This window comes from Cricetulus griseus, chromosome 5 (assembly GCF_003668045.3).
Source record: "Cricetulus griseus strain 17A/GY chromosome 5, alternate assembly CriGri-PICRH-1.0, whole genome shotgun sequence".
NCBI classification, from domain to species: Eukaryota; Metazoa; Chordata; class Mammalia; order Rodentia; family Cricetidae; genus Cricetulus; species Cricetulus griseus.
Genome location: NC_048598.1, coordinates 41,172,963 through 41,200,504, shown reverse-complemented (window position 1 = coordinate 41,200,504; position 27,542 = coordinate 41,172,963). Strand labels below are relative to the sequence as shown.

The window sequence follows — 27,542 nt, the reverse complement described above, 5'->3', positions numbered from 1 at the left end:
TATTAGTTTCTTCCTTCTTGGGGCCTTCCAAACACCTCCACCCAAACCACAAAAAAAGAAAAAAAAAAGTGTTTTTAGCCTAATTTGATGGTGACCACAGACTTTGGGCCCACACCTCTCCCTCACTACTTCCTCATAGATGAATCCTCTAAAAAACATGCTCTCTCTTGAGAGGGTTGTAGCTTTGCCCATTGAGGAGTAATGAAAACTTTCAGGTGTGCACCTTTCTGTCTCCCTCCCTATCTCTTCCTAAAACCAACCTGTGAAAATGCTCGGTAGGCATTGCAGTTTGTATTCATTGGGTAATTTGCTTTTCACTTAGTAGTAAAGACTAGTCGTCACAGTTGGGAGCACTGGTTTCTAATTCAGACTTTGGTATTAAAGTGGTTTCACCACACATACTAGCATATAATCTTTTTTAAAAGGATGGTGTTTGCTAGACCCACGTGTGTATGTTTCCATAGCTTTGTACATCAAAGGTATTTTGATAATGTTCGAAGTAGCTAAAATGTATGCTTGAAGATTTAAATAGTGACTTGTTTTCCTATTGAAAAATTAAAGTTATTGATTTCATTAGAAACTTTTATAACTACAAACTCCATCATATTTCTTCTATAAAGCCTAATTCTTGAGAAAGACCTTAGTTAAAGATTATAGAGGATGCTGCATTGTGACAGAAGAAAACTTAAGGGAAAGCCTTACATAAAGACCTTTGAGTATACTTTGATTTGATTTGACTTCACTTCATAGAGAAGGAGCATCAGAAGCTTATAATCAAGTGCTTAAATAAATGTCACCTTTTCTCTGGCTGTTTGGTTTATAATTTCTTCAGCTACCTTTGATACACTAACATTTAAAGGAAGATGTGTATTACATACATTCGTACATGTTCACACACACACACACACACACACACACACACACACACACACTACTTTTCCTCAACAAAGCATGAGTCCTGCCTAAAAGGTACTAAAGAATTTTAGGAAAGTAACTGATTACAACTTCTTTTATTAGCCTACAACTTCTTTTATGAGGTATTTAGAGAAGACAGGGATGAGCATAGACAAAGATGAGAACCTTCTTAGGGTGGACAATTGTATTTGAAGTATGTGTATACAATTACAGATGTGTACACCTGGAAGGTAGTAAGTAAAACAAATTAGGAAATCTAGAGTAACAGTTTTTTGTTTGTTTTCCTTTTATAATGATGCAGTTAAAAAAAAATGTCAATTTGCTTATACATAGAAACTGGGGTGATAGATGGTTCAAGTGATTAAGAGCACTAGCTGTTATTCTACAGGAGCCAAGTTCAGTTTCCAGCTCCCACACCTTCTAAAATTCTAGGTCCAGGGCATGTGGCAGTGACAACTTCTGGCCTCCTTGGGCTCCTGCACACACATAACATCTGTTTAACACAGGCACACACACATGTGCACATAAATAAAAAACAATCTTACATAATACCGCTACATAATGTAGCAATTGTTTGTTTCTTCTTTGAGGCAAGATCTTCCTAGGTTGTCCCAAGTAGCCCCAAACTTACCTTGTATATTAGGCTGGCTTTGAACATGTAGCTATCCTTCTTCCTCTGCCTCTGTCTCCCAAGTGCTGGGGTTTTAAGTGTGTACCACTACACCTGGCTTTAGATGCTTCCGTGAAAGAAATTTTCAAGTGTGTATTTTTCCTATATAACTATATCCTAAGGAGAGATGTTTATGGGAAGATAAACACATCATGAGTACTGATGGATGCAAACATTTTTTTCTTCTGTGGGAAAGGCACACCTCTTAGTGATTAAAAAAAAAAAAAGCATGGTATTACAAATGATAATTATGATATGTAATGAATGCATTTTATGTAGTTCAAGCTACATTACATGTATTGATCCCAACCTGCTTGTTCTGTTTTACATAAACTTAGAAAATGGCATTGAAAAGCTGACATTGCTAATTTTACTACAAATTGGGAGTAGAATTATTACATTTGATTGTAGCATATTTAAACTTTAGTCTGGAATATAGACCAGAATGTATTCACAAATTTGGAATATGGTTATAAATCAGTCTTTATGGACTCTAGTTCATTTTAAAAATGTGTAACAGTGGCAGTTGTGTAAAAATGCCAATTTTAAGTTAATACTTCTGTGTGCATTACATTCCTTTTTTTTTTTTTTTTTTTCTCTAGATAACCAAGTAAAAGTGTTAACTGAGAAAAACAAAGAACTTGAAACCTCTCAAGATCGTAATCTAGGCATTCAGGTAAAACTCTGTCCAGTAAATAATGCTGATTGCAATTATGAACTTAAGTTTTCTGTTCTGCTTCTATGTATTAGATAGTAGTCAGTGGAAGGTGAAATGTTCTACTAGAAGCTGCCGACAAATATGTATATAGAAATGTGTACATACAATTTCTCTAATTGATGTTTGATGTATTATTGTTGACTGGCAGCTGTAGCCCAGCATTCACTGTGTTTTGATACAGTTAGGGAACTGAGTCCCTCTAAGTCCATAACTGTTTCTTTAGAACAGTGATTAGAATAACAGACTAAATGTTATAATAACGTTGTTACTATGTTTTTTAGTAGTTACTATGTTTTAATCTTTCTTTAACCATCTAGAACTGTGTTTTTAAAATTACATTTGATTTGAGACTCAGATCTCGAAAAATTAACTTTCAGATTCTGGATAGAAGCATGAAATACCCAAAATATATTGATAAATTAATTTGCAAGAAATGTAAATTTAAAGTGCTGTAAGCACTTTAAAATTTATAATGTGGGTTTTTGTTTGTTTGTTGCCTCAGTGTTAAGAAAAGTTAGTTTTCTGAAAACTTAAAATAATAAATTTGTATGTGCAAGAGTAACAAACAGCATGTTCCTAGTGAGGTGATTTTGAAAATTGATAAAGGTTTTAATGCAAGGTCCTGATACGAATTCTGTTTGATAAAACAGCAACAACAGTGAAGTTTATAACACTGAAGAACAATGGGCACAGGCATAGATACAATTTAACCAAACAAAGCTGATAGAGCTAAAAAATAATGTGTTTAACTGCTTGTAAACCTTTTTTTTGTTAGTCACTGTAATAAAACATCAGATTGAACATACAGTGAGAGGTTTGTTTTCATTGACAATTACAGCAAGCTTTCTTGTTGGACTATCTTTTGTAGGACTGCCAGCTTGCTGATAATGAAACAGAGACTTACTAATTATAAAAGTTTGGTCTTTTTCCTAACTAGTTCTTATAACTTAAATTAACACATATTTTTTAATCTACATTCTTCCATAAGGCCCATTAACTCCTCTCCATACTACCCATCTTGATTCCTCTGTGTCTGGCTTGTGATACTGCCTTTCTTCTTCCTATAGTCCTCTCTTGCCCTGCAAGTACTGCCTAACCATTGGCCATTCGGCCCTTTTTTAAACCAATCGGAAAGCGCCTTGGCAAAGACACATTTTCACTATAAACAAATATTCCACATTTCTCCCTTCTTGCCTAAATAAAAAGAAAAGGGTTTAACTCTAACACAGTAAAATTATACATAATAAAAACAGTTATAGTTACAATGTCCAGTCCATTTGTATTTGGCAATTTTGGAGAAAATATTATCTATTCTGTCTTGATGAGTCCAAAGTTTTATACCTAAAACCACTTTTCTATTATAATGGATTACCATCCTAAAAATATCTTTTTAGGCCCTAAAACATTTTCTTAGATAAACAACTTAAGCTTTTTTGTGTTTCAACTTTTATGAGCTTTGCATCTCTTGTAATTTTCTCTTTTGAATTTGGTAACAAAGAAATGGTATTATTAACTGTCTAGTCTTTCGCCCCCATAAGAGACCCAAGAAAGATAAACCATTGCCTAAGTAAACAGGAGGTACAGAGCAAACCGCTTTCAAAACTATGGAAATGATAGAACAGCTGGCTGCCTTAACAGTCACCCAAGGTTCCTCTGCAATATTGAGGCACCCATCTATAGTCCTAGAATATCTGACAGATGCAAAGGAAGTATGTCACATAAATAATGAATGAGAGCACAAAATGTTTGTAGTAACAGAAAAATGCAAGTGAAAGCAATAATAAGATAATAACGTTTCTCCGGATTGTGGCATACATTTCCCCCTTCCCACTGTTTGAATATTCTGCCTAAATGATTGGTATTGCTGCTTTAGAACTCTAAAAGCATCTAAATGGCCATTACCGCCTTTGAGGAATAATTTGAACTAAAGTGCAAATGTGGTAATAGTTCCCACAACTTATTTTTGAAGACAAATTAGAAATCTATGAAATACCTAAATATAAAGGTTATATAAGTAATTAGGATACTTGTTGTTGAATGTGTTGAATGACACAAATTCATAAGCCTGGGAAAAAATGATTTTCAAAATCAGAAATATATATAAATGTGTTAGGATTATGAGTATTTTTTTTAACTTATTGATACCTAAGTTGTAAGGGAAAGAAAACTTTCTTAAGTAACCGCTTGAAGTATGCTGTTTCTTGATATGACAGAGCCAGTTTACAAGAGCAAAGGAAGAGTTAGAAGCTGAAAAAAGAGACCTAATCAGAACGAATGAGAGACTGTCTCAGGAAGTTGAATATTTAACAGGTATGAATGCCTTTAACTGCATTCTTTGTTACTGGTGATGCTAAGAATTACTTCTGCTGTGATATTTCTTTCTTACATTTGTTTAGTGTAATGATTCTATTGTTTCTTCCATTTGCTTATCTTTAAGCCATTGTCAAGGGATTGGCCAGGCATCATATCACCTGCCTTTAATTTCCAGTACTCAGGAGGAAGAGGCAAGCAGATCTGAGTTTGAGGTCAGCCTAGCTCAGTCTGTGTAGTGAGTTGCAGGGCAGCCAGAAGTACACAGAGAGACCCTGTCTTTAAATAAATAAATAAATAAATAAATAAATAAATAAATAAATAAATAAGAGCAGTTTTACCTGTCTATGTTTACCCATGAAAGTTGAGTCACTATAATTTGAGCTAAGTTTTACCTATACAATTCTGTAGTCCATTATTTTTATTTATTTTATCTTGTTACGTTTCTCGGGCCTTCTTCAAACTCACTTAATAGCCTAAGTTGACTTCAGATATATTCTCCCAAGTGCTAAGATTACAGGTGTATGCCACCATGCCTGTTTCCTACAGTGCTATTTATAATTCCAAGTTGAAAGAAGTTTAATTGTACAATTGTTAAAGCTGAACTTCCATTCATTTCATTTAGATACCTTTACTATTCATAAACACTATTTTAGAGCCTAAAAAAAGCCAGTGTTTTCAAACCAACTGGAGCATGGGCTCCAGTTGCCAGTGGCTGTACTGCTTAACCCCCTCCCTCAGCAACCCTTAGCTGCTGCCAGAACTTCAAGAAGGGGTGGAGCCTCATGGGCCCCACACCCTTCTGTGATGAAATATTAACAGGCCCCACATTGGTGGTGCACGATCCCAGCACTCTGGAGGCAAAGGCAGGTAGATCTCTTGAGTTCGAAGCCAGCCTGGTCTACACAGCAAGCTCTAGAACAGGCTCCAAAGCAATACAGAGAAACCCTGTCTCAAAAAACCAAAAATAATAATAAATAAAATTAAAAAAAAAAAAAACAGGCCCCAATCTCAAGTGTTGTGTGTATAACCGTGCCTTCAGTGAGGTCATGATGCAAGCAACTATAATTAAACCATGACAGGGCTGGAGAGGTGTTAGGATAGACGTGGACTTGCTGTGAAGAAGGCAATCAGCAGGAAAAGGAAGGAGATGAGGGAGAATGGTGGATGAAACTACTGAAGTCATTAGACATCTGTAAAGCTGTCAAAGAATTTTTAAAATAGAAAAAAAAAAAAAAAACCCTGAATTTAGGAGATAGGAATATAAAGCGTATCAATATACTGTTTGATATAACTTTCCCTTGGGCTTCTTTTAAAAAATTTAACCTATAAATAAGGAAAAAGTGTTCACATACCTGTGTTGTGATGTTGTATACTAATACTCAGCTTGGTACCTGCATTTCTAGTCTCAGGAAGAATGACTTCAGAGTATTTATTGTGTTGATTACCTAGCTAGTGGCAATTAGGATCAAATGAAGTCTCTTCATAAAAATATAGCTATTAGAGAACGAGAAATAATGTGCATTTTTAATAGAAGATTTTTGTATTTGTCTTTGCCTTTTAAATGGTTATTTTTAAAACTTTAATAGCTGTTTAGGAATCTAGCTGGAAGGTTAAGTTTAATGGTAGGTGTTTATAGAGTTAAGTAATGAATGAAATTAATTCTCTTGGGTGGGTATACAAATTTTGATTCTACCTATTATTGGCTGCAATTACATTTATGGGTCAGAGAGATGGCTCAGTAGTTAAGAGTATTAGCTGCTGTGTAATACAGTAGGATTTGGTTCCCAAATCAACTGCCTGTTACTCCAATTCTAAGGGATACAACACACACACACACACACACACACACACACAGAATTAAAAGATTTTGAATAGAAATTTAATTTGTAATTAACTATGACAAAAACCAAGCTAAAGTAGGGGAGTTGAGAACCACTTACTTTGTTGAAGGTTTATATTTCTAGTAATGTAAGTTGATAATTAGTTCCTGCGACTGTTAACTAGTTACTTTCACTTTCATCCTCCTTTCTAGAGGATGTTAAACGTCTAAATGAGAAGCTTAAAGAAAGCAATACGACAAAGGGTGAACTTCAGTTAAAGTTGGATGAACTTCAGGCTTCTGATGTTGCTGTGAAGGCAAGTAATAATCGATTCCCAGTGAATGGAGAATCATACGCCAAAGGATCTATTTGTTACTGTTCTTTTTGATGTCTTATTTCATAATCTGTGTTTCTATGCTGAAATAAAATTCATGTATCCTTCAGCTACAAATGAAAGATTTTAAAATAGTTTATACTTAATGTTAATTTAATTTTTTTTTATATATATATATATATATAGTATCGAGAAAAACGCCTGGAACAAGAAAAGGAGTTGCTACACAACCAGAATTCATGGCTCAATACAGAGTTGAAAACCAAAACTGATGAGCTATTGGCTCTAGGAAGAGAAAAAGGAAATGAAATTCTGGAACTTAAGTGTAATCTTGAGAACAAAAAGGAAGAGGTGAGTAGTAAAATTATCTTCTTTATGTTGGGCATGGCATTTGGAAATTCATTTGAGTGACAGTGTTCTACCTGGTTAGTTACAAAACTTGTGCTAAATGTGAATGGTAGAATTCACCTTAACTGGGGAAATAAAGAATTCATAGGATTTTTAATGACACTTTATACCTTCCTTTCCAAAGATACTGAGAGGTATCCCTAACTTCTTGTTAATTATATTGAAACACATTATTCCATCAATTAATTTTCTTTTCTTACTCTATTTTATGGTTTTTGGCTTACAGTACACTAGGTTAATTTGCATTGCCTGACAATGGAAGTAAAGCACAAAGACAGCATCAGGCTAGTGAATTCCTGTTTATGTAATTCAACAGTTTTCCTCCTTGGTGGGTCTTGTCAATTTTAGGACTAAACCCTAGAACCATTGCCCCACTTGGTTACTATAGTGTCATTGGTTTAGTTGATTGTTTTCTTCATGTTATTCTTACTGGAGTGGGACATTTGGTGCACTCAATGGCTGCACACGAGCATAGGGAGATTACTGTGATTATTATCATGAAGGGAATTCTAAGAGATGAAAATATAAGAAATGAGCAAAAACTGACCTGTAAGAGGATTCTTCATGTTTTAACTGTTATTTCTTACACTGGGCCATGCAGTTTCTACAATGCCGCCTGTGTTTACCCTTGGGTATCAGGCACTCTTGTTAAGCACACTCCTCACTGTGTAGATCAGAGTTCACAGTAATCATCTTATCTAAAACAACTTTCACAAGGAATTTGAAAAAAGATTTTGTGTCAATACTAAACTTTGTTAGTAGACTCAGGTATAGTAGTCAATGTTCGAAAGATTTCTTATTGTAACCTTATTTATAATTATGGTAAATGATAGCAAGTGCCTTATTTTTCTACATGTAAATGCATGTGCACCTGTTGGCAGACTCATAACTATGTCCTATTTGTGATTGGAGCAGTAGTGGTACCATTAAAATTTCTTAGCAAAATTAACCTTATTTTCCAGTCATTGAGACATTAAATTGCCTAAATATGGATGGTATTTTCTAATTCCTCTTTATATTAAAAATACGTACTCAGGGCCCAATCAGACAATTCCCTGTGGAATCCTGATGCATTAGGAGTTACTAATATGGATGCCTTATTAGTATTCACTCTGTTCTCTAATATTAAATGATTGTGTGGCTGTATGCTGATGACAATAGAACTGGGTTTTAAGTTTATCTTCACATAGTTAAAATTATCATTCACTTGGATTTTCTTCAGTCTTTGTCATAATTTAACTGTGAAACTTTGTCTATAGTTTTTGCAAGTTTGAAAATTTAACAAGGAATCTAAAAGATTAAAGCCTGTATAAGGGGGGTATATTTTGCTTTTGATAGTACAAATATTATATTAAATTGATCTCTGTGGTTATGATACCTTCCCCTATTTGTTTCTAGGTTTTGAGACTGGAAGAACAGATGAATGGCTTAAAAACATCAAATGAACATCTTCAAAAACATGTAGAGGATTTGTTGACGAAATTAAAAGAGGTAAATACCTGACCATTTAAAAATAGTTTTTGTTTTGATTTTTTTGTTGTTGTTGTTGTAGTTTGGTTTACTTTGATTTCAGAAGGAGTCTCATGAAACCCAGGCCAGCCTTAGTCAAGGTTTGCTATATAGCCAAGGACAACCTTGTGCTTTTTGGTTTGGTTTGGTTTTATTTTTGGGCTTTTGAGACAGGTTTCTCTGTGTAACTCTGATTGTCCTGGAATTTGCTCTGTAAACCAGGCTGGCCCTGAACTTAGAGAGATCTGCCTGCCTCTGCTTCCCAAGTTCTGGGATTAAAGGCATGTACCACCCCCACCTGGCTTTAGCATTGAACTTTTAAACCTTCTGTTTCCATGTCCAGAGGTCTGGGATTAGAGATGCTCCCATCACACCTGCTTTTATACCATGCTGGGGATCAGCACTCTAGTCTTCTTGGTGGATTATTCTTGGACCCTAACACTATCAACTGAGCTACATGACAATCCCTAAAATAAGTTTTGTTTACAAAATGTTAAAGCATGTATGTATACTGGTGTTATTTGACAAGATATTGTCCAATATTTTTGGTTTTCTGGATAAGATCTTAGTATGTTTTCCAGGATGGTCTGGATCCACTTCTATAGCTCAAGGTGATCAAATTCATAGTCCCCCTCAGTCCCTGAGTGGTAGCATTATCTTCCTGGACTGCCACACCTGTCTGAATGCATGGGTTCTACAGCCCCCAAAACAACCAGAGTGTCTCCAAATGTTTGCTAGGCTGAGTGGAATCATAAATAACACTTAACATGCTATAGACTAAACTAATATTTAGTTACTACAAAACTAGTGTGAGTTCATTTTAATTTTATTTTGCTTTAAAAGTTACTTACAATCAGAAATCTGTTTCAATTGTTATCTTTACAAAGTGGACTTTCTGTCTTGATGTTTCATACATATCTTAAATTGTTAACTAGGGTACAGATTTGATATAATTGGAATTTTATTTTATTTTAGGCCAAAGAACAGCAGGCCAGTATGGAAGAGAAATTCCACAATGAATTAAATGCTCACATAAAACTCTCTAATCTATACAAGGTAAATACTCCTCTACACACATTAGTATCCTAATGATGGATTCTTGGCTGGTGGTGACATTATGATTAACTTCTAGAGTGCTGCTGATGACTCAGAGGCTAAGAGCAATGAACTAACTCGGGCAGTGGATGAACTGCACAAACTTCTGAAAGAAGCTGGAGAAGGTAAGATTAAGAGTATGATGAGATGGTTTTGTTTAGGGGTAAAAAGTAGTATATTTGAAAATATGAATGCTAAGATGGTGGCTTATTTTCCTCTTTTGTCTTAGAACAGTTTAGGTACTCTTCTTATGCTATAAGTTTGCCTTCATTTTTAAGTTGTTAGTTGTTGAGCCATGGGGGTTTCTCCCTTCGTGTGTGTGTGTGTGTGTGTGTGTGTGTGTGTGTGTGTGTGTGTGTGTGTATGTGTGTGTGTGTTTAATCATCCAATAGTGGATATAAATCCATATGTGATCTTAGTGATACTCTAGTTCACCAAATGACACAAGGTTTTGAGCTTCTAGATTCGCATATATAGCTTCCATTTTAAAATTTCAAACTAGCAAAAACTGTAAAGTTTCACCATTAAATTATGTCAAAAACTGAAGAAAACTCAAGTGAAGGATAACTTTAACCATATGTATATAAAGTTATATCTGAAGAATTGGTGGCAGGACCCATCAAGGATGCTTAGAGATATTCAGTTCTTACTTAAGGTGGTGTAGGACTTGCTTGTAACCCACACACATCTGCCTATCTCTCTCTCTCTCTTCAGTTAGATTTAGATTATGCATAGTACCTAGTACAGTGTAAGTAGTTGTGCTTTATGGGATGGTGACAAAATAGTCTGCATACTTAGTACAAATACACATTTTTCTGGTTATTTTCAGGCAACAGTTAAATCTATAATATGGAATTCAGGGAAATGGATGGCCAACGTTGTTTATGATCTTTATGATTAGTTATCTTTTCTACTCATTTCTTATGCTTTAAATTAAAGGTCAAAATTGTTTCCAAAGGTTACCCCCTTTTCTGCCATTCATATTCATAGTCTCCTGTGTTTTCATTGGTAAGAAAGGTTAAAAAGAGACTGGGCCTGTCATACTGATAAGGAGAGCCAGGGCTTCCAGCAGATAATAGCCATCTAGTGCAGCCCCTTTATAATTTAACATTGTTTTCAGAGGTAAAGAGTCTAACTATGCCATAGATAGTAAACTGCAAGATTTTAATGATGTGTTTCAATATTCTGTCTTTACAAATGTTTTTAGCTAACAAAACAATACAAGATCATCTTCTACAAGCTGAAGAATCTAAAGATCAAATGGAAAAAGAAATGCTTGAGAAAATCGGGAAATTGGAAAAGGAATTAGAGAATGCAAATGACCTGCTTTCCGCCACAAAACGTAAAGGTATAACTAACACATACTTGTTAATTCCTTGAACTACTAGAACCTATCTAAATATGGTAGCAGAAATTAAAATAATATCATTTCTTTTTCATGCTACAATATAGAAAACTTAAATACTTGAAAAATAGCACACTATATGTCTTCATATCATAATCAGATAAAAGTACCATTTGATCACATCTGATTATTAATTCCTATAACAGTGTCACTTATCCTCCACTTTAAATATTCATTAGTGGCTTTCTATTTTGCAAAAAGGAAAAAAAAAAAATGTAACTGTGTTTGCACAGGGGCTATACTGTCTGAAGAAGAGCTTGCAGCCATGTCTCCCACTGCAGCAGCCGTAGCTAAAATAGTCAAGCCTGGCATGAAATTAACTGAGGTAAGAATGATACTAGACTGTGTTTCATTATACAGAAGTGCTCAGATTTTCTGAAATTCATCTCCCCCCCACCCCCCAGTTTATTCTTAAATTACCTGATACTTAGTAGATCCAGAGGTGTTCTTTGGCTGGTAATGTAGTTCCATGACTAAAAGCACTTGAGCTTGCAGTCTGACAAAGTTAGTTCTGCCTTCAAAACCTGTGGTGAGAAAACCAGCTCATAAAAGTTGTCACATGACCTCCATATACACACTGGCATACATCTGCACACATAGATACATCATTCACACATATACAATAATACATGTTTTAAAAATAAAAGGCAGGGTATGCTGGGGCTAAAGAGGTGCCTCTGGTTAAAAATGCCTACTTCTCCTGCAGAGGACCTGAGTTCAGTTCTCAGCACCCTTGTCAAGCAGTTCACAACAGCCTGCCCAGCTCCAGGGGATCCACTGTCCTCTGGCCTCCTCAGGCACCCTCACCCCCATGCACACACCCCTCCTCACGAAACACACACAAATACATATAATTAAAAATGAGAAATGAGTGTAAACAAATGAGTTTTTAAACTGTGTGTGGCATGTAACAAATACCGGTTTTTATGTAAGTGGTAAGGGGCGTTTACTATGGGCATCTATAAACTGACCATATACGACTGTTGTTGCACTTCAGCTTAGTGAAATGACCACCTTTTCTGCTTGCAGTTATATAATGCTTACGTGGAAACTCAGGATCAGTTGCTTTTGGAGAAACTAGAAAATAAAAGAATTAATAAGTATCTAGATGAGATAGTAAAAGAAGTGGAAGCCAAAGCACCGATTTTGAAACGCCAGCGTGAAGAGTATGAGCGTGCTCAGAAAGCTGTGGCAAGTTTATCTGCAAAGCTTGAGCAAGCTATGAAGGTTGGTTCCATTTCTAAACTTGAGCTATGGGCATGGCTGCTAAGGAAACATCTTTCACTGGGTATTTTTCTTGAAAAGCTCTTTGCACCAGAAGATCTTGAAGCTTTACATTGCACTCCCACCATGATGAAGTTTCACTTTCACTCAGCTCAATTGTAAGAGCTTTTTACATATTTTAAGGCAATTGAGAAGTAAATCTCCTTGGACTACTCTTTGAATGTTTTAATAGAGCATTATAACTTTTTGAAAATTTAGCATAACCATTTTTTCTTGGATGATTTTGATAACCTGTCTAGAAATGGCTATACTGTTGGACATAAGGCACAGATTTTCTTTTAATATTATTTCAAACTTTAGCCTATCTAGCTGTGTATTATTTTATAACAGTTCTTTTGCCATGTTAAAACTAGCAAGAAGTTCATGAATAATCTTTACTATTGCAGGTTGCATTTTACTTGATTGAAAATAGTTTACACTCTGAATAATTTACCTTTAGGGTAAGCTTATTACAGACAGAAGTCTTAAGATTTACAGGAGAACTTTATTGAGGAAATGTACATAAATGAATTTATTCTGTTATTATTAACTTACTTATTTCCTTCTTGGAGAATGAGTAAATTGTATGCTTAATTCAGAATTGAATCTTTTTTCTGTTTAATTTTAATTTAGAAACTACTGAAATGCAGACATAGCTACTAAAGTCTTTGTACCAGAGTCACTTTACTCATTTTGCCCTAAGTGACTATTGGCACTCTGACAAATTGCCTTCGTAGTGCTATTTTCAGACAGGTCTCTTAGGACCAATTAGATCTTTAAGTTTCTCTGTTAATAGGATATTGCCAGGAGCTTCTTGGTATCTGAAGTGGGAGTGGGTAATTAAAGGGCAGGGAGACTTACCAATTAGAATAGCTGGTTTCATCTTAGAAAACAATTTGTGCCTTCACTTTCATAATAATAACAGAAGGGCTTAAAGGTCATTTCCATGTATTTTAATAACTGGAATTTTCTGTCCACAACATGTATCATGTGTTCTCTAGTATAAATCTCCAATGCTTTTTTATAAGGTTCTAATTGTAACCAGATGGTATCTACCTTGCATTGTAATTCATCTTGTTTTTGATTTATTAAGTTTACCGGTGCTGTCTTTCATGAATATTTGTGAACTTCTTTTTGTCACATTTCTTCCTCCTGCAATTAACTTATTCATAACTTCTTAAAGGTACATGAACCACCAGGATATATTTAAAATAACGTGAAAATAACTTTATGAGCCTAAATATGGAGATACAACAGATTTTTAAATCCACCTGGTTTTGTGCCCATGGGAGGTTCTTAAAACTCCACCTCTAAAGCTCTGATAGTAGTGTGGGACTGCAGAGCCTAGTGCTCACCTCACTGGACACTGTTTGGTTGCTGCTTCTTTGCAAGTGTACTGCTGTTGGCTTTTAATCAAGTCTTCTTTGTCTTACCCAACATATTTAATTTCAACGTCTCAAGTTGATCAGTCTAACCATGATTAGACTAACTGTTGAATTACTAGTCATGAAGATTTGGGGGTCATTTGGTAATACACTGGATTTGATGCTATTTGTAAAGTTGTACTTGACAGTAAATTTGATAAGGGCAGAAAATGCACGAATGCACATACAAATCCTTGAAGGTGATACTGACTTTCCACTTGTGTTTACATTTAAAGGAGATCCAGCGTTTGCAAGAGGAAACTGATAAAGCTAACAAACATTCATCAGTACTTGAAAGGGACAATCAGAGGATGGAAGTGCAAATAAAAGATCTTTCACAACAGGTTAGAGTATTTTGTCCAGGTTTCTTTGTAATACTGACTGGCCAGTAATGTTTGAGCCTGTATCTAGGGAAGCTGTAAGGTGTTCTAGTCAATTAGTAGGACTACTCTAGCAGTTACAGTCTTGTCATTGTCTTCTCAGAGATGTTTGGTTAATTTTCAAATTGTAAGTGACATTTATAAAGAGTACACAAACTATTGAAATAAGAGGGGTTTTTCTTTGCTGTTTTCCATCTCCCATCTTCCTAGCCTGCTGGTCCCAGAGTATAACCAGTGTTAGCAAACTGGTGCATATTTATTTCATATCATTCATGTATCAAGTGCATATATGAACATGTAAGTGTGTGTTTTGCTAAAAGTAGATTATGCTGAGCCAGGCAGCGGTGGTGCATGCCTTTAATCCCAGCACTTGGGAAGCTAAGGCAATCGGATCTCTGAGTTCAAAGCCAGCGTGGTCTAGAGATTGAGTTCCAGTTCAGCTAGAGCTGTTACATAGAGAAACCTTGTCTGGGGGCGGGGGATATATTGTTGCATTACTCTGTTTTTTGAGAAAAGGACTTGTTCATACTTCAAGTTGACTTTGAACTCTTAGGCATTCCTTAATCTTCCTGGTTGCTGGGATTTCAGAGGCGTTATCACCATGTCTGCTCTCCCCCTACCCTACCATATAAAATAAGCACAAAATAGTTACGTGTAGTTTTGTTTAAAAAAATAGCCATGTTTCTGGAAATATACTTTTCTACTTTTTATTGTCTTCTTTATATTAAAAATAACTATCTCACTTAAATTTTTCTTAGATTTTTAACATCTAAAGTGGCAAATTTTGGTGTTTTGTTTTTAAGATATTAGCATTAGTTGCTTTCTTGTTTAAAAATCTTTGTTAATCTTTTTATAGATGATGCTGTCATTTGAAAATTTTCATTTCTTCTAGATGTTCCCTGAACAGAGCTCATAATAACTGTCTTATAACATTAATTTTTCATTTCTAGATTAGAGTGCTCTTGATGGAGCTTGAAGAAGCACGGGGTAACCATGTGATTCGTGATGAGGAGGTCAGTTCTGCTGACATAAGTAGTTCATCTGAAGTAATATCACAGCATCTAGTATCTTACAGGAATATCGAAGAGCTTCAGCAGCAGAACCAGCGTCTGCTATTTGCTCTTCGAGAACTTGGGGAAACCCGGGAAAGAGAAGAACAAGAGACAACTTCCTCTAAGTAAGCAGTGAGCACATCAGTGTGCTAAACAATAGTTACTGAACTTACTGTCCTTAGCAATCCTGGATACTGAGGATATAGTGACTTATGAAAACAATGCTAGGCAGCAGTACTGTGGAATTATTTTTAATAAGGAGGTAAACCAGTTTAACATGATTAGTGCTAAAATAGGTAAAAGCCTATCAGTAGCAATATGTAATTTGGCAGACTTTAAGTTTCAGAAACAAGTTTTTTATGGAAAAGATACTCAAGTGGGCATTACTCAAGATATATAATGTGTTAAGGAAGGAAGAATGGATTTAAAAGCAAAAAGATTGAAGGTAGCTTAATGTTGACAAGGTTTTTTTCAGATGCTGTTGATAAGTCTTCTATGGTAGGAAATGTGAGAGCATATGAGAATAGTGTGTGAAGGTAGAAAGTGTTTAGATGATTTATAATGGAAACTACTCACCTCTGAACATGGAGCCACCAAGATTTCCATTTTCTGCAGAATTTCTGAGCTTCAGCACAAACTCGAGAACTCTCTCACTGAACTGGAACAACTCCGTGAGTCACGACAGCATCAAATGCAGCTTGTTGATTCCATAGTTCGTCAGCGTGACATGTACCGAATTTTATTGTCACAAACAACGGGAATGGCCATTCCATTACAAGGTAGATTTTTTATTATTTCAGGAAAATATTTTGGAAATATATTTGGTGAATACGTTTTGTGACAAAAGGCAATAGCTACTCTAATATAAAGAATGACTTCAACTACTGTGTATGATTGATTATAACGTTACCAAATTTTAAGTGTCGTTTTGACACACTGGTAAGAAGTAAGAAATCAATACTGTTGAAAACATACTTAGTTTTTTTCTCATACAGTTTTTTCTTGTTTTATTATTTTAATTTGTAATAAATTCCCTCTAATAAAAAATGAGGAAGTAAGTGTGTATGGTGTGTGTGTACATGCATGAAGACTACTGTGTGTGTGAGGTCAGAATTAATAGTGGGAGTTGGTAGTTTTCTCCTCACAGTATATAGGTCTTAGGGATCAGACACAGGTCATCAGGCAGTTTTCTCACTTTAATAGTTTTCAATAGGTTCATTCTCTGAAAACTCCAATAATAATTGCTTTCCACTTCTTGATTTAGTAATAATGCTTTTGCAAATAAATCTTAAAACTGTTTTATGAAAGCAAGCAAAACATTTTTTGGTATTTTCTATTTTTCTGAAGCTTCAAGTTTAGATGATATTTCTCTTGTGTCAACTCCAAAACGTTCAAGTACATCACAGACTGCTTCTACTCCTGCTCCGGTATCTGTCATTGAATCCACAGATGCTATAGAAGCCAGGGCTGCCCTGAAACAGGTAAATGCTCTAATCCTGGTTAAGATTACAGGTTAGTTTCTGCCCGAGTATTTATGGAAAATGATACTGTCCTCTAATGATCATTATATTTAGTTGCAGGAAATCTTTGAGAACTATAAAAAAGAAAAAATAGACAGTGAAAAACTTCAGAATGAGCAGCTAGAGAAACTTCAGGAGCAAGTCACAGACCTGCGTTCACAAAACACCAAAATTTCTACTCAGCTGGATTTTGCTTCTAAACGGTAAACTTTCTTTTGTTTCAGAAATAATGGTGTTAAATGTTACACTTCAGTGTACATATCAGTCAGGTTCCAGTGGCAATAGTGTTGCTTTTTTTGTGGAATGTGTTCCAAGTTGGAAAGCCATAATGCTTCATTTTTTAGCAATGCTTCATTTTTTAGCGTTGGCTGCAAATTCCCCTGGGTGGAGCCAGGAGTGAATTTAGTAAGTGGAAGTTCATGTAATGAATACTGCTGGTTTCCTTTCCTAAAATTGTTTCTGGAGCTCGTTCTGAGGAGGTGAGGAGTGTGAATTTTTTTGAGACAGGGTCTCACTGTTTAGCTCTGGGTAGCATAATACTCAGTCAGTAGATCATGATAGCTTCAAACTAGTAGTAGTCCTGCCTTGGCCTCCCAGTTGTGATGTTGTGGGTATGTGCCTCTCACTGTGTAGCCCCAGGTAGCCTGATAATCAGTAACCAGGCTAGTCTCAAACTTGGGGCAGTCCTGACACAGCCTCCTAACGCTAGTAATTATGAGTGTGTGCCACCAGGGCCCACAATTGTAAGTATGTGCCACAATGCTGTCATTTTTGGAGCTTTTCCTTCGTTGTAGTTGTTATGTATTCAAATCGCATTTACATTGTTTTCAATATGATATTTAGTAAGTTATTCAATATGAAATACTGCCTTATTTATAACTGCAATTTTAACTGTTAAGGGGGAGTACTGAAGGCTCCACATTATTATACAAGCTACTTTCTAATTTTAGTTGTGTGAAATTAAATTTCTGAGGAATTCTTCAAAGACCTAAGAATTATTTACCTTTATTATCAGGTATGAAATGCTGCAAGATAATGTTGAAGGATATCGCCGAGAAATAACATCTCTACAAGAGAGAAATCAGAAACTCACTGCAACAACTCAGAAGCAAGAACAGATCATCAATACAATGACACAAGACTTGAGAGGAGCCAATGAGAAGCTCGCTGTTGCAGAAGTGAGACTAGTACCTACCCCCAGCTGACTTGTATTATTAATGACATTTGATATCACTAATTATTCCTTTGACTTTATTGGTTGAAATAAGTTAGTTAAGCATTGTGCGGACTACAATCATGTTTTCCAAATGGCCTACCTATATCTGTGCAAGACTTCAAATAAAATCTTAGTTGAGCATTAAAAAAAATACTCCCAACTAAGTATCAAATTGGATTATGATAAAATTAATATACCATCAGTTTTTGGTTTTTACTTAATAAGCTAGGTGCTGTTTGTCATCTTTTTTAGGAGAAATGGGTTAGGAACCTAGTAAGTAATTTGCCTCTTTGACAGTCATGAGAAATAATTACTTAGGACTTGAATTCACTGTTTTATAGTTTACTACATTTCACTTTGTGGTAGGAAATAGGAACATTTTTTTCAAACTGATAGTTTTAACTTTTATCATTGATAGTTAATATGACTCAGGACTAAGTCCAAATACTTTGAAAATACTGATTTCAAGTCACTATTGCATCTCTCTTGAGATAGAATGCACTCCTTAAGAGGAAAAGAATTCTAACTAGGTTAGTTATTACTTCGAAAGAAGTCCTTTGAAACTAATTTAGGTTATTTATATAATTCATAGTTATGTTAATTATACTATTGCATAGTTAACACATACTTGTTTGTTCTGGTGTTTCAGATTTGGAGTTTTGCTTTGTTTTTTGTTTGTTTGTTTTTTGATTATGTGTAGATGTGTGTCTGTATGTGGGTGTGTGTGTATAAGTGTAGGTGCTTGAGGAAGCCAGAGGCATTGGACCCCCTTGAGCTGGAGTTAGAGACAGTTGTGAGCTGCCAGGTATGGCTGCTGAACCATCTGGAAGAGCAGCAAATGCTGTCCCTCCAGCTAGAATTATACTATTTTTAAAGAACAATTTGTTAGAGCAAAGTAATTGTGACTATAAGTGTGAAGTCAGATGCTTTTCTTTTGATTTGTTAATATTCCCAATCACTTTTGCTTATATTCTATACATGAAACTGGGAATTATATTCACTTGTTCAAGAGTTGTAGTCTAAATTAGATTAAGAAATAGATAGTAAAGAAAAGTTGATTTAATTTTGTAATTATATTTTATTTGACACAGTATTTCCCAATATTTTTTCTTTCACCTGTATTCATTTTAAGGTAAGAGCAGACAATTTGAAGAAGGAAAAGGAAATGCTTAAATTGTCAGAAGTCCGTCTGTCTCAGCAAAGAGAGTCTTTGTTAGCAGAGCAGAGAGGACAGAACTTGTTGCTGACTAATCTACAGACAATCCAGGTAACCAAGTAAAAACATCTGAAGTAGTATTGTAATTTGTACCTTCTTAAATTTCCTAACTAGAAAATTTATGTTCATCCATTGTGTAAACATTTAAATTTGAGGTGTGCTGAAAAATACTTTAAAGGAAACTCAAAAAGAGAATTGATTGAAACAATGTAATTAGCATATCAGTGCCTTACAAGGATTTACTGTAGTGTTTCTTGGCCTCTACTACCACACCATTAAATAAATGTATATTTTAATATGAGAAGTTGCCAATACTTCCTTTGTAAATCTGCAAAGAAAATCTTCTCAATTCTAACTTCAGCGTGGACTATAATCTTATAATTCTGTATAACTTCTTCTGTTGTTTGTATTGCTTTATATGTTTATTGTTAAGCATCTTCACTTCTTTTCACCTCAGGGAATACTAGAGCGATCTGAAACAGAAACCAAACAAAGGCTGAGTAGCCAGATAGAAAAACTGGAGCACGAGATCTCTCACCTGAAGAAGAAGTTGGAGAACGAGGTGGAACAAAGACATACGCTTACTAGGAATCTAGATGTGAGTATCAGCTTCTGGGTGTGTGTAATTTATAGGTACTGTTTTCTAGAAATGTTACTTAGTTTGAAACATGGTTTTATAAAAGTTCTTACAGACTGTTAAGCATTCTTAGTAATCTTTATTCTTTGAAAGCTCAGTGCATTTATATAATGCATATATTCATGTCTGTTCACTACCCCTTCCAACTTCCACTGTTGTCCCCACTTTGCCTCCCTCCCAACTTCCTGTCCTCATTTTCTTAAATTGTTACTAGTAATCTCTAGTTCATTAGTGATCCCCATAATCCCGTTACTACAACCTACCTGCAGCCACATCCCCAAAGGAGCTGCAGCTGCCAGTAACCCTTCCTCCCTTGTCTCTGTTGGCATTTGACTAGCTTGACTTGGGTAGGTGTTGTGTAGGTAGGTAACCTCATGTTTGAAGTTGATGTATGCAGCAGCCATGTTGTAACCAGGGTCAGCATTTCTGTTTCCCTCCCATCCACCTGTTGTTCTTTTCTATCTGCCTCCACTTCTAAGACCTTCCCTGAACTTTGGATGGTGTAAAGTTGATGTAGATGGCCTATCCATAGCTGAACTCTGATGGGTCTGCATTAACCACTATACAATGCAAAAATAGGCTTCTTTGACCAAAGTTGAAAGCAGCACAAACCAGTGGGTATAAACATAAATCAGTTATAATACAGTTGGATAGCGTGGCCATTTTACTAAACAATACCAGTAAGTTTCCACCTGAGGCCTATGAGCTCCCCATTCTCCAGGGCATTTGACCAGGTTTGCAGTGCCAGGCATGAAACTGCTCCTGTAGAACAGCCCTTATAAATCCGAAAGCAGTTTGTAACCATCATGCCATTGTTACACTGATGGGCACTTCTTGCCAAAAGGTTAGTGTTACGACATGTAGGGTCTAGCAGTGGGTAACAACATTCATGTCCCTCTCCCCCAGCAGCCCACATAGCACCATCTGGTATACAATGTAAACTATCCTCCAGGGAAATAGTCCTGATCACTTCAAGGTTGACTTCTCTGAGTTGTAGCCAAAGTGAGTGGTGTCATCAGCTACAGGCTCTTAACCATCTACTTAGGATGGACAACCAATAGCAGTAGTCCTTGGAATTTCTGACCATGGGATTTAGATATTGGATACTTTGTATGGAATTTTCCTGAGCTTTCTTCTGAAAGGCAGTAAAGTTAAAAACAGTTGATTCTTCTGAGTATTGCTTTTCATGATGTATTAAGCAGGTCCAGAATGGTGCTTGGTTTAGATCTAGTTACTTCTCACCATTAATTCAAGACCTTTGTGGAGTATTAGCTCTGTAGTACAATGAATACATTTTCCATTTGGTTGCTCCTAGCTTTCAGGATTAGGGCCCTCTTTATGCTGAGCCTTTGGATGGTTTGTGATAATTTCACAAACAGGTGCACATCACCAGTGTGCTGGACATTGAAGAGTTAGTTGCCCTCTGTTTACCCCAGAGTGCTCTTTCTGTGCACTGTTTCTCTCTGGTATTCCGCAGCATGAACTGGAGATGCTTTGTTCTCTGGGAACCTTCTAGGTCTGTGTTCTCACTTCAGGGAATCTGCTGAAATCCCTTCATCTTCTTTTTCATGACATATTCCAGAGCCTTATTTCACTAAGTTAGAGTATTCTTCTCTTTCTTATACTAGAAATCATGACTGTAACAAGTGCTTTGTCTTTTTAAGAATTTCAGGTGTTCTATTCTTGATGAGGCAGGGCTCTAAGGATCATTAGGAAATCGCTTTTAACCTCTAGTTACATAGGAACCTACAGGTCATCTTTTTTTTGTTTTTTGTTTTTTGCTTTGCAAACATGATTGAATTACATGGCAATCCCAGTTCCCTTCTCCTTCCCCTCCTTCCCCTCCTCCCCAACCACTCCCCAACTAAAACACTACCTATCGATATCCTTTCTTCTAATCTATACCTGACTCAACCTTTCTGCTCCCTCATGACCTCTGCATCCTTCTTCTTCCCTTCTCATTCTCGTAGCTCCCTCTGCCCTCTTCCCATGCTCTCAGTTTGCTCAGGGGATCGTGACCCTTTCCCCTTCTCCAGGGGACAAAGTTTTTCTCTTTTAGGGTCCTCCTTGTTTACTAGTTTCTCTGGCAGTGTGTATTGTAGGCTGGTAATCCCTTACTCTATGTTTAAAATCCACATATGAGTGAGTACATATCATGTTTGTCTTTTTGTGATTGGGTTACCTCACTCAGAATGGTTTCTTCTAGTTCCATCCATTTGCCTGCAAATTTCAAGATTCCATTGTTTTTTTTCTGCTGAGTAGTGCTCCATTGTGTAAATGTACCACATTTTCTCTTGTCCATTCTTCAGTTGAGGAGCATCTAGGCTGCTTCCAGTTTCTGGCTATTACAAATAGTGCTGCTATGAACATGGTTGAACATATGTCCTCGTTATATGAATGTGCTTCTTTTGGGTATATGCTTAGGAGTAGAATTGCTGGATCTTGTGATAGACTGATTTCCATTTTCTTGAGGAGTCGCCATACTGTTTTCCAAAGTGGTTGTATAAGTTGGCACTCCCACCAGCAGTGGAGGAGTGTTCCTCTTTCTCCACATCCTCTCCAGCATAAACTGTCATTGGTGATTTTGATTTTAGCCATTCTGACAGGAGTAAGATGGTATCTCAGAGTTGTTTTGATTTGCATTCCCTGATGGCTAAGCATATTGAACACTTTCTTATGTGTCTTTCAGCCACTTTAGATTCCTCTATTGAGAATTGTCTATTTAGTACTGTACCCCACTTTTTAATTGGATTGTTTGGTGTTTTGGAGACTAGCTTCTTGAGTTCTTTGTATATTTTGGAGATCAGACCTCTGTCAGATGTGGGGTTGGAAAATATCTTTTCCCAGTCTGTGGGCTGCCATTTTGTCTTGCTGACTATGTCCTTTGCCTTACAGAAGCTTCTCAGTTTCTGGAGGTCCCATTTTTATTAATTGTTGATCTCAGTGTCTGTGCTACTGGTGTTATGTTCAGGAAGCGGTCTCCTGTACCAATTAATTTCAAGGGTATTTCCCACTTTATCTTCTACTAGGTTCAGTGTGGCTGGGTTTATGTTGAGATCTTTGATCCATTTTGACTTAAGTTTTGTGCAGGGCGAAAGGTTTGGGTCTATCTGTAGTCTTCTACATGTTTGCATCCAGTTATGCCAGCACCATTTGTTGAAGATGTTCTCTTTGTTCCAGTGTGTATATTTGGATTGTTTGTCAAAAATCAGTTGTTCATAGGTGTGTTGGTTAATATCAGGGTTTTCAATTCTATTCCATTGGTCTACCTGTCTATTTTAGTGCCAATACCAAGCTGTTTTCAGAACTATAGCTCTGTAATAAAGCTTGAAGTCAGGGATGGTGATGCCTCCAGAAGTTCCTCTATTGTACAGGGTTGTTTTGGCTATCCTGGGTCTTTTGATTTTCCATATAAAGTTGATGATTGTTCTTTCAAAGTCAGTGAAGAATTGTGTTGGGATTTTGATGGGGATTGCATTGAATTGTTGATTGCTTTTGGCAAGATTGCCATTTTTACTATGTTGATCCAGCCTATCCAAGAGCATGGAAGATCTTTCCATTTTCTGGTATCTTCTTTTATTTCTTTCTCTAGAGACTCAAAATTCTTACGGTACAGGTCTTTCACTTTTTGGTTAGTATTATCCCAAGGTATTTTATATTATTTGTGGCATTTGTAAAGGGTGATGTTTCTTTGATTTCTTTCTCCACCAACCTACAGGTCATCTTTATGGTGTTTGTGTGTTTATTTCTTATAGGTCCAACTGTTAGATACAAAGAGACAGCTAGATACAGAGATAAATCTTCATCTTAACACAAAAGAACTATTAAAGAATGCTCAAAAGGAAATTGCTTCACTGAAACAGCACCTTAATAATATGGAAGCCCAGCTTGCCTCTCAGTCCACACAGAGAACTGGTAAAGGTAAGGAGTAGTTTGGTGCCACTCAGGGTTGGCACAGTCTAAAGATGTGAGTTCAGGCCAGCCAGAGTCATGGTAGCCAGGGGCTAAGAAAGGAAGGAAGGAATATCTAAAAGTATTCTGTTAGCTCACTACTTCCAAAAATTTAAATGATTGCAATCTCATCACAAAAATTAATAATATTTGAGAGAATATCAAACCAAATCTGCAAGCTGTGAGCTAACAGAATACTTTTAGATTTTCCTTAGACCTGCCTACCGTGCTAGAATTACAGGCACGTGCCTCTATGCCTGGCTTAATTTTTATTTTGGTATTCACTTGGATTCAAATACACTTTATAGATAATTTTAGCCTTAAACCTGGTTTCATGCACTCTTGATAGTAGTCATCCATAATGCCATTCAAAGCATTAATTGAAAGTATATATTTTATTAGAACTTTTTTTAAATTTCTTCCAGGTCAGTCTAGTGACAAAGATGACGTCGATGATCTTATGAGTCAGCTAAGGCAGGCTGAAGAGCAGGTCAATGACTTGAAGGAGAGACTCAAGACAAGTGCTAGTAACGTGGAGCAGTATCGGGCAATGGTGACTAGTTTAGAAGATTCCCTGAACAAGGAGAAACAGGTATGTATAACTCACATTGTCTTCAGTTAAGAACTTGCTACTGTGTAAAGCAGTGTGGTATGAGTTGGACGGACTGACATCATTGCTCTTGCTGTGGAAAGTTCTTGGTTCTAATAAATCAGAACATGAGGATAGAGTATGAGTTACCTGCTACATGTGCATGGCTTCACATAACAGATGACATATGGGTACATTTGAATAGAGGCATGTGGATAATCAAAGATAGTAGAAAAGTCTCAAGCCTCAGATGAGAAAGAGATTCTTCAGATAAATATGTTAAATTATGTCTGAGCCTATGTGGGACCATTGGTTCTTAATGTGTCATAGTTAAAAATTTTCTTCAGAGGTTAATGTAGTAGATTAAGGATACATTGTTTTGGAGGCTGTAACAGTAAGGACACCATTTTAGAAAACCCTCTTGTGATTGGCATCAGTGGATATTGGTGTGTAAGAAAAATAGTTTTTAATGATAGAGCAAGTAGATTTAGACAGATGGATATGAGGCTAGATGGGGAAATAAAGGATTTGGATTTCAATACAAAAAAGAATAATAGCCAGATTGAAAGAGAAGTTATGCTTCTAGATTTATGTGGCATATCTGCTTGGCTAATTGGTGTTTTAGGGATTCTTTTAATATAAGACAAATAATAACTTTAGTTTGGTTCCAGTTTAGTTTAGATTGTAAAAAATATTACCTATCATTTTTATCCCTTCTGTTTCTTGCTACTTATATGATATGATGAAGGTGACTGAGGAAGTACATAAGAATATTGAAGTTCGTTTAAAAGAATCAGCAGAGTTTCAGACCCAGTTGGAGAAAAAGTTGATGGAAGTAGAGAAGGAAAAACAAGAACTTCAGGATGACAAGAGAAAAGCCATTGAAAGCATGGAGCAGCAAGTGAGTTCACTAGGATCTATAGCAACTTTCTTAAAAGTTTGAATTCTCTTTACTAGTTCACAAATTATACTGCTGCTTATTTCAGCAGAAAATTGACTGAATGTATACCTATCAATTATCATTTTATATTTCACTGTATGCTGTACATCTGAATAAATTTGAAAATTTTAGACCACTTTAAAAAATTGTATATAAGTTCTACTTTTTTAGAAGCTCTGACTTAGACATTCCAAACTGGTAGGCAGAGAATATGCATTAGTAAAAACTGTAAAAATTATATCAGACTATACTGTGTTCAATTTAATTGATTGGTTTATTGAATGTCTGTCTTAAGTATTTCTCAAGCTTGTAGCTAACTGTGGCTTACTCTTGTTTTTTTTAGTTATCTGAATTGAAAAAGACCCTTTCTAGTGTTCAGAGTGAAGTACAGGAAGCTCTGCAGAGAGCAAGCACAGCTTTAAGTAATGAACAGCAAGCCAGGCGCGACTGTCAGGAACAAGTGAGTGTTCTTCTCAGATTTTCTCAGCAGTGAGCTTTCAGCCTCAGTTCGGTTTCCAGCTTCCACATAAAATACTAGACACGTGAAACCCCAGTGCTATGGATGGTGGAAGGTTGCTGGCAGCAGACACGTGCAGTGAAAAACCCTGTCTGAGAGAAATAAGTGGAGAGTTCTAGAGGGGAACACCCAAAGTGTTTTGGCCTTCATATATGTGCTTACACAGAAAAATACATTTTTTGCAAAAGTATTAACTTAGTAAATTTTAATCTTCTTTGTCAATTGGGGAATTGTTAATTGCAGGCTAAAATAGCTGTGGAAGCTCAGAATAAGTATGAGAGAGAATTGATGCTGCATGCTGCTGATGTCGAAGCTCTGCAAGCTGCCAAGGAACAGGTTTCAAAAATGACATCAGTCCGTCAGCATTTGGAAGAGACGACTCAGAAAGCAGAATCACAGCTGTTGGCATGTAAAGCATCTTGGGAAGAGCGAGAGAGAGTGCTGAAGGTACTGCTGTAAATTACAGTAGAATGTTTTGGAGAAATGAAAGGTTTTGTTTTGGATTTTGTTTGTTTGTTTGTTTCTGTACACTTGGGATACCATTATAATGGACTCATGGTTTGTAGGATGAAGTTTCCAAGAGTGTGTCTCGCTGTGAAGATCTAGAAAAACAAAACAGACTACTTCATGATCAAATCGAAAAGCTAAGTGACAAGGTGGTTGCCTCTATGAAAGAGGTTGTGCAAACACCATTAAATGTCTCTGTCAGTGAAGAAGGAAAATCTCAAGAACAGATTTTAGAAATTCTTAGGTAAGTCAAATACATTCTTCAAGTGGTTTCATAGTAAGAGGCAAAAACACAAGGTTAATTGGCCAAGCAACCTAGTGGTCACTGGGACGGTGGTGACGCACACCTTTAATCCTAGCACGGGAGGCAGAAGCAGGAGGATCTCTGTGAGTTTGAGGCTGGCCAGCCTGGTCTACACAGTGAGTCCCAGGACAGCCAGAACTATCTTGAACGCCCCCCCCCCAAAAAAAAAAAAGAACAGAGACCTAGACATCTCATTTCATTTTAAAGAGATATTACTTTTCTCACTACCCTAACTGCTTATTCCTTTCAAGTGTTGGGAATGATTACAGATGAGTGCCAGTGTATTATGACCTAAAGATATATTTTTAATTGTGTGTTTTTCATATTATTGATTGTATCTTTGTGTGTGAAAGTGCTATGTGCCATGCTGGTAATAGGGAGCTCTCTATTTTAACTCACAGTATTTCTCAGTACCTATTGCTGAGTTCGCTCCTTGTGAGGAGATCTAATACACCCTCATATCTAGAAGGAAGGAAACTAACTGGTCCAGACTCTCTTGGGGAAATAAGAAACAAAACACGAATAAGTAGTTGACATAGCTATTAGGGAGAAACCATTGACTGGGGGAAAGTGGGTAATTAGACTTAAGAGACTATGTTTCTAGCAAATTGCTGTCTCACCATGGAAATATTAGGTCCTGTATTTCATATGCCCATGCCACAGCATACATGTTGCAGTAGAAAGTGACTCTATGGAGCTGGTTTTCTTCTCCCATCTTTATGGGGGTTCCAGAGATCTAGATCAGGTCCAGAGGGTCTCGAAAGTGCCTTACCTCTTAAGCTGTTTTGCAGGCCCTGGATAATCTGTTTCTAATGATACTGCTTAATCCCATAAGTAAA

At 36.3% G+C, this 27,542-nt stretch overlaps 1 protein-coding gene across 1 annotated transcript in view; it reads left to right on the top strand.

The window, feature by feature from the left end:
• The window catches only part of Tpr (translocated promoter region, nuclear basket protein), a 58,173-nt gene that overhangs the window by 2,776 nt on the left and 27,855 nt on the right, over positions 1–27,542 (top strand). The window contains exons 4-27 of the mRNA XM_027417406.2: positions 2,188–2,261; positions 4,517–4,613; positions 6,649–6,752; positions 6,957–7,121; positions 8,577–8,669; positions 9,663–9,743; positions 9,820–9,907; positions 10,990–11,130; positions 11,421–11,512; positions 12,217–12,414; positions 14,111–14,218; positions 15,205–15,431; positions 15,922–16,085; positions 16,654–16,787; positions 16,881–17,029; positions 17,842–18,004; positions 19,175–19,309; positions 19,716–19,856; positions 23,651–23,816; positions 24,272–24,438; positions 25,184–25,336; positions 25,719–25,835; positions 26,136–26,339; positions 26,459–26,643. Of these exons, the coding sequence (XP_027273207.1) occupies positions 2,188–2,261; positions 4,517–4,613; positions 6,649–6,752; positions 6,957–7,121; positions 8,577–8,669; positions 9,663–9,743; positions 9,820–9,907; positions 10,990–11,130; positions 11,421–11,512; positions 12,217–12,414; positions 14,111–14,218; positions 15,205–15,431; positions 15,922–16,085; positions 16,654–16,787; positions 16,881–17,029; positions 17,842–18,004; positions 19,175–19,309; positions 19,716–19,856; positions 23,651–23,816; positions 24,272–24,438; positions 25,184–25,336; positions 25,719–25,835; positions 26,136–26,339; positions 26,459–26,643 (3,346 nt within the window). The remainder of the gene's footprint in view (positions 1–2,187; positions 2,262–4,516; positions 4,614–6,648; positions 6,753–6,956; positions 7,122–8,576; positions 8,670–9,662; positions 9,744–9,819; positions 9,908–10,989; positions 11,131–11,420; positions 11,513–12,216; positions 12,415–14,110; positions 14,219–15,204; positions 15,432–15,921; positions 16,086–16,653; positions 16,788–16,880; positions 17,030–17,841; positions 18,005–19,174; positions 19,310–19,715; positions 19,857–23,650; positions 23,817–24,271; positions 24,439–25,183; positions 25,337–25,718; positions 25,836–26,135; positions 26,340–26,458; positions 26,644–27,542) is intronic.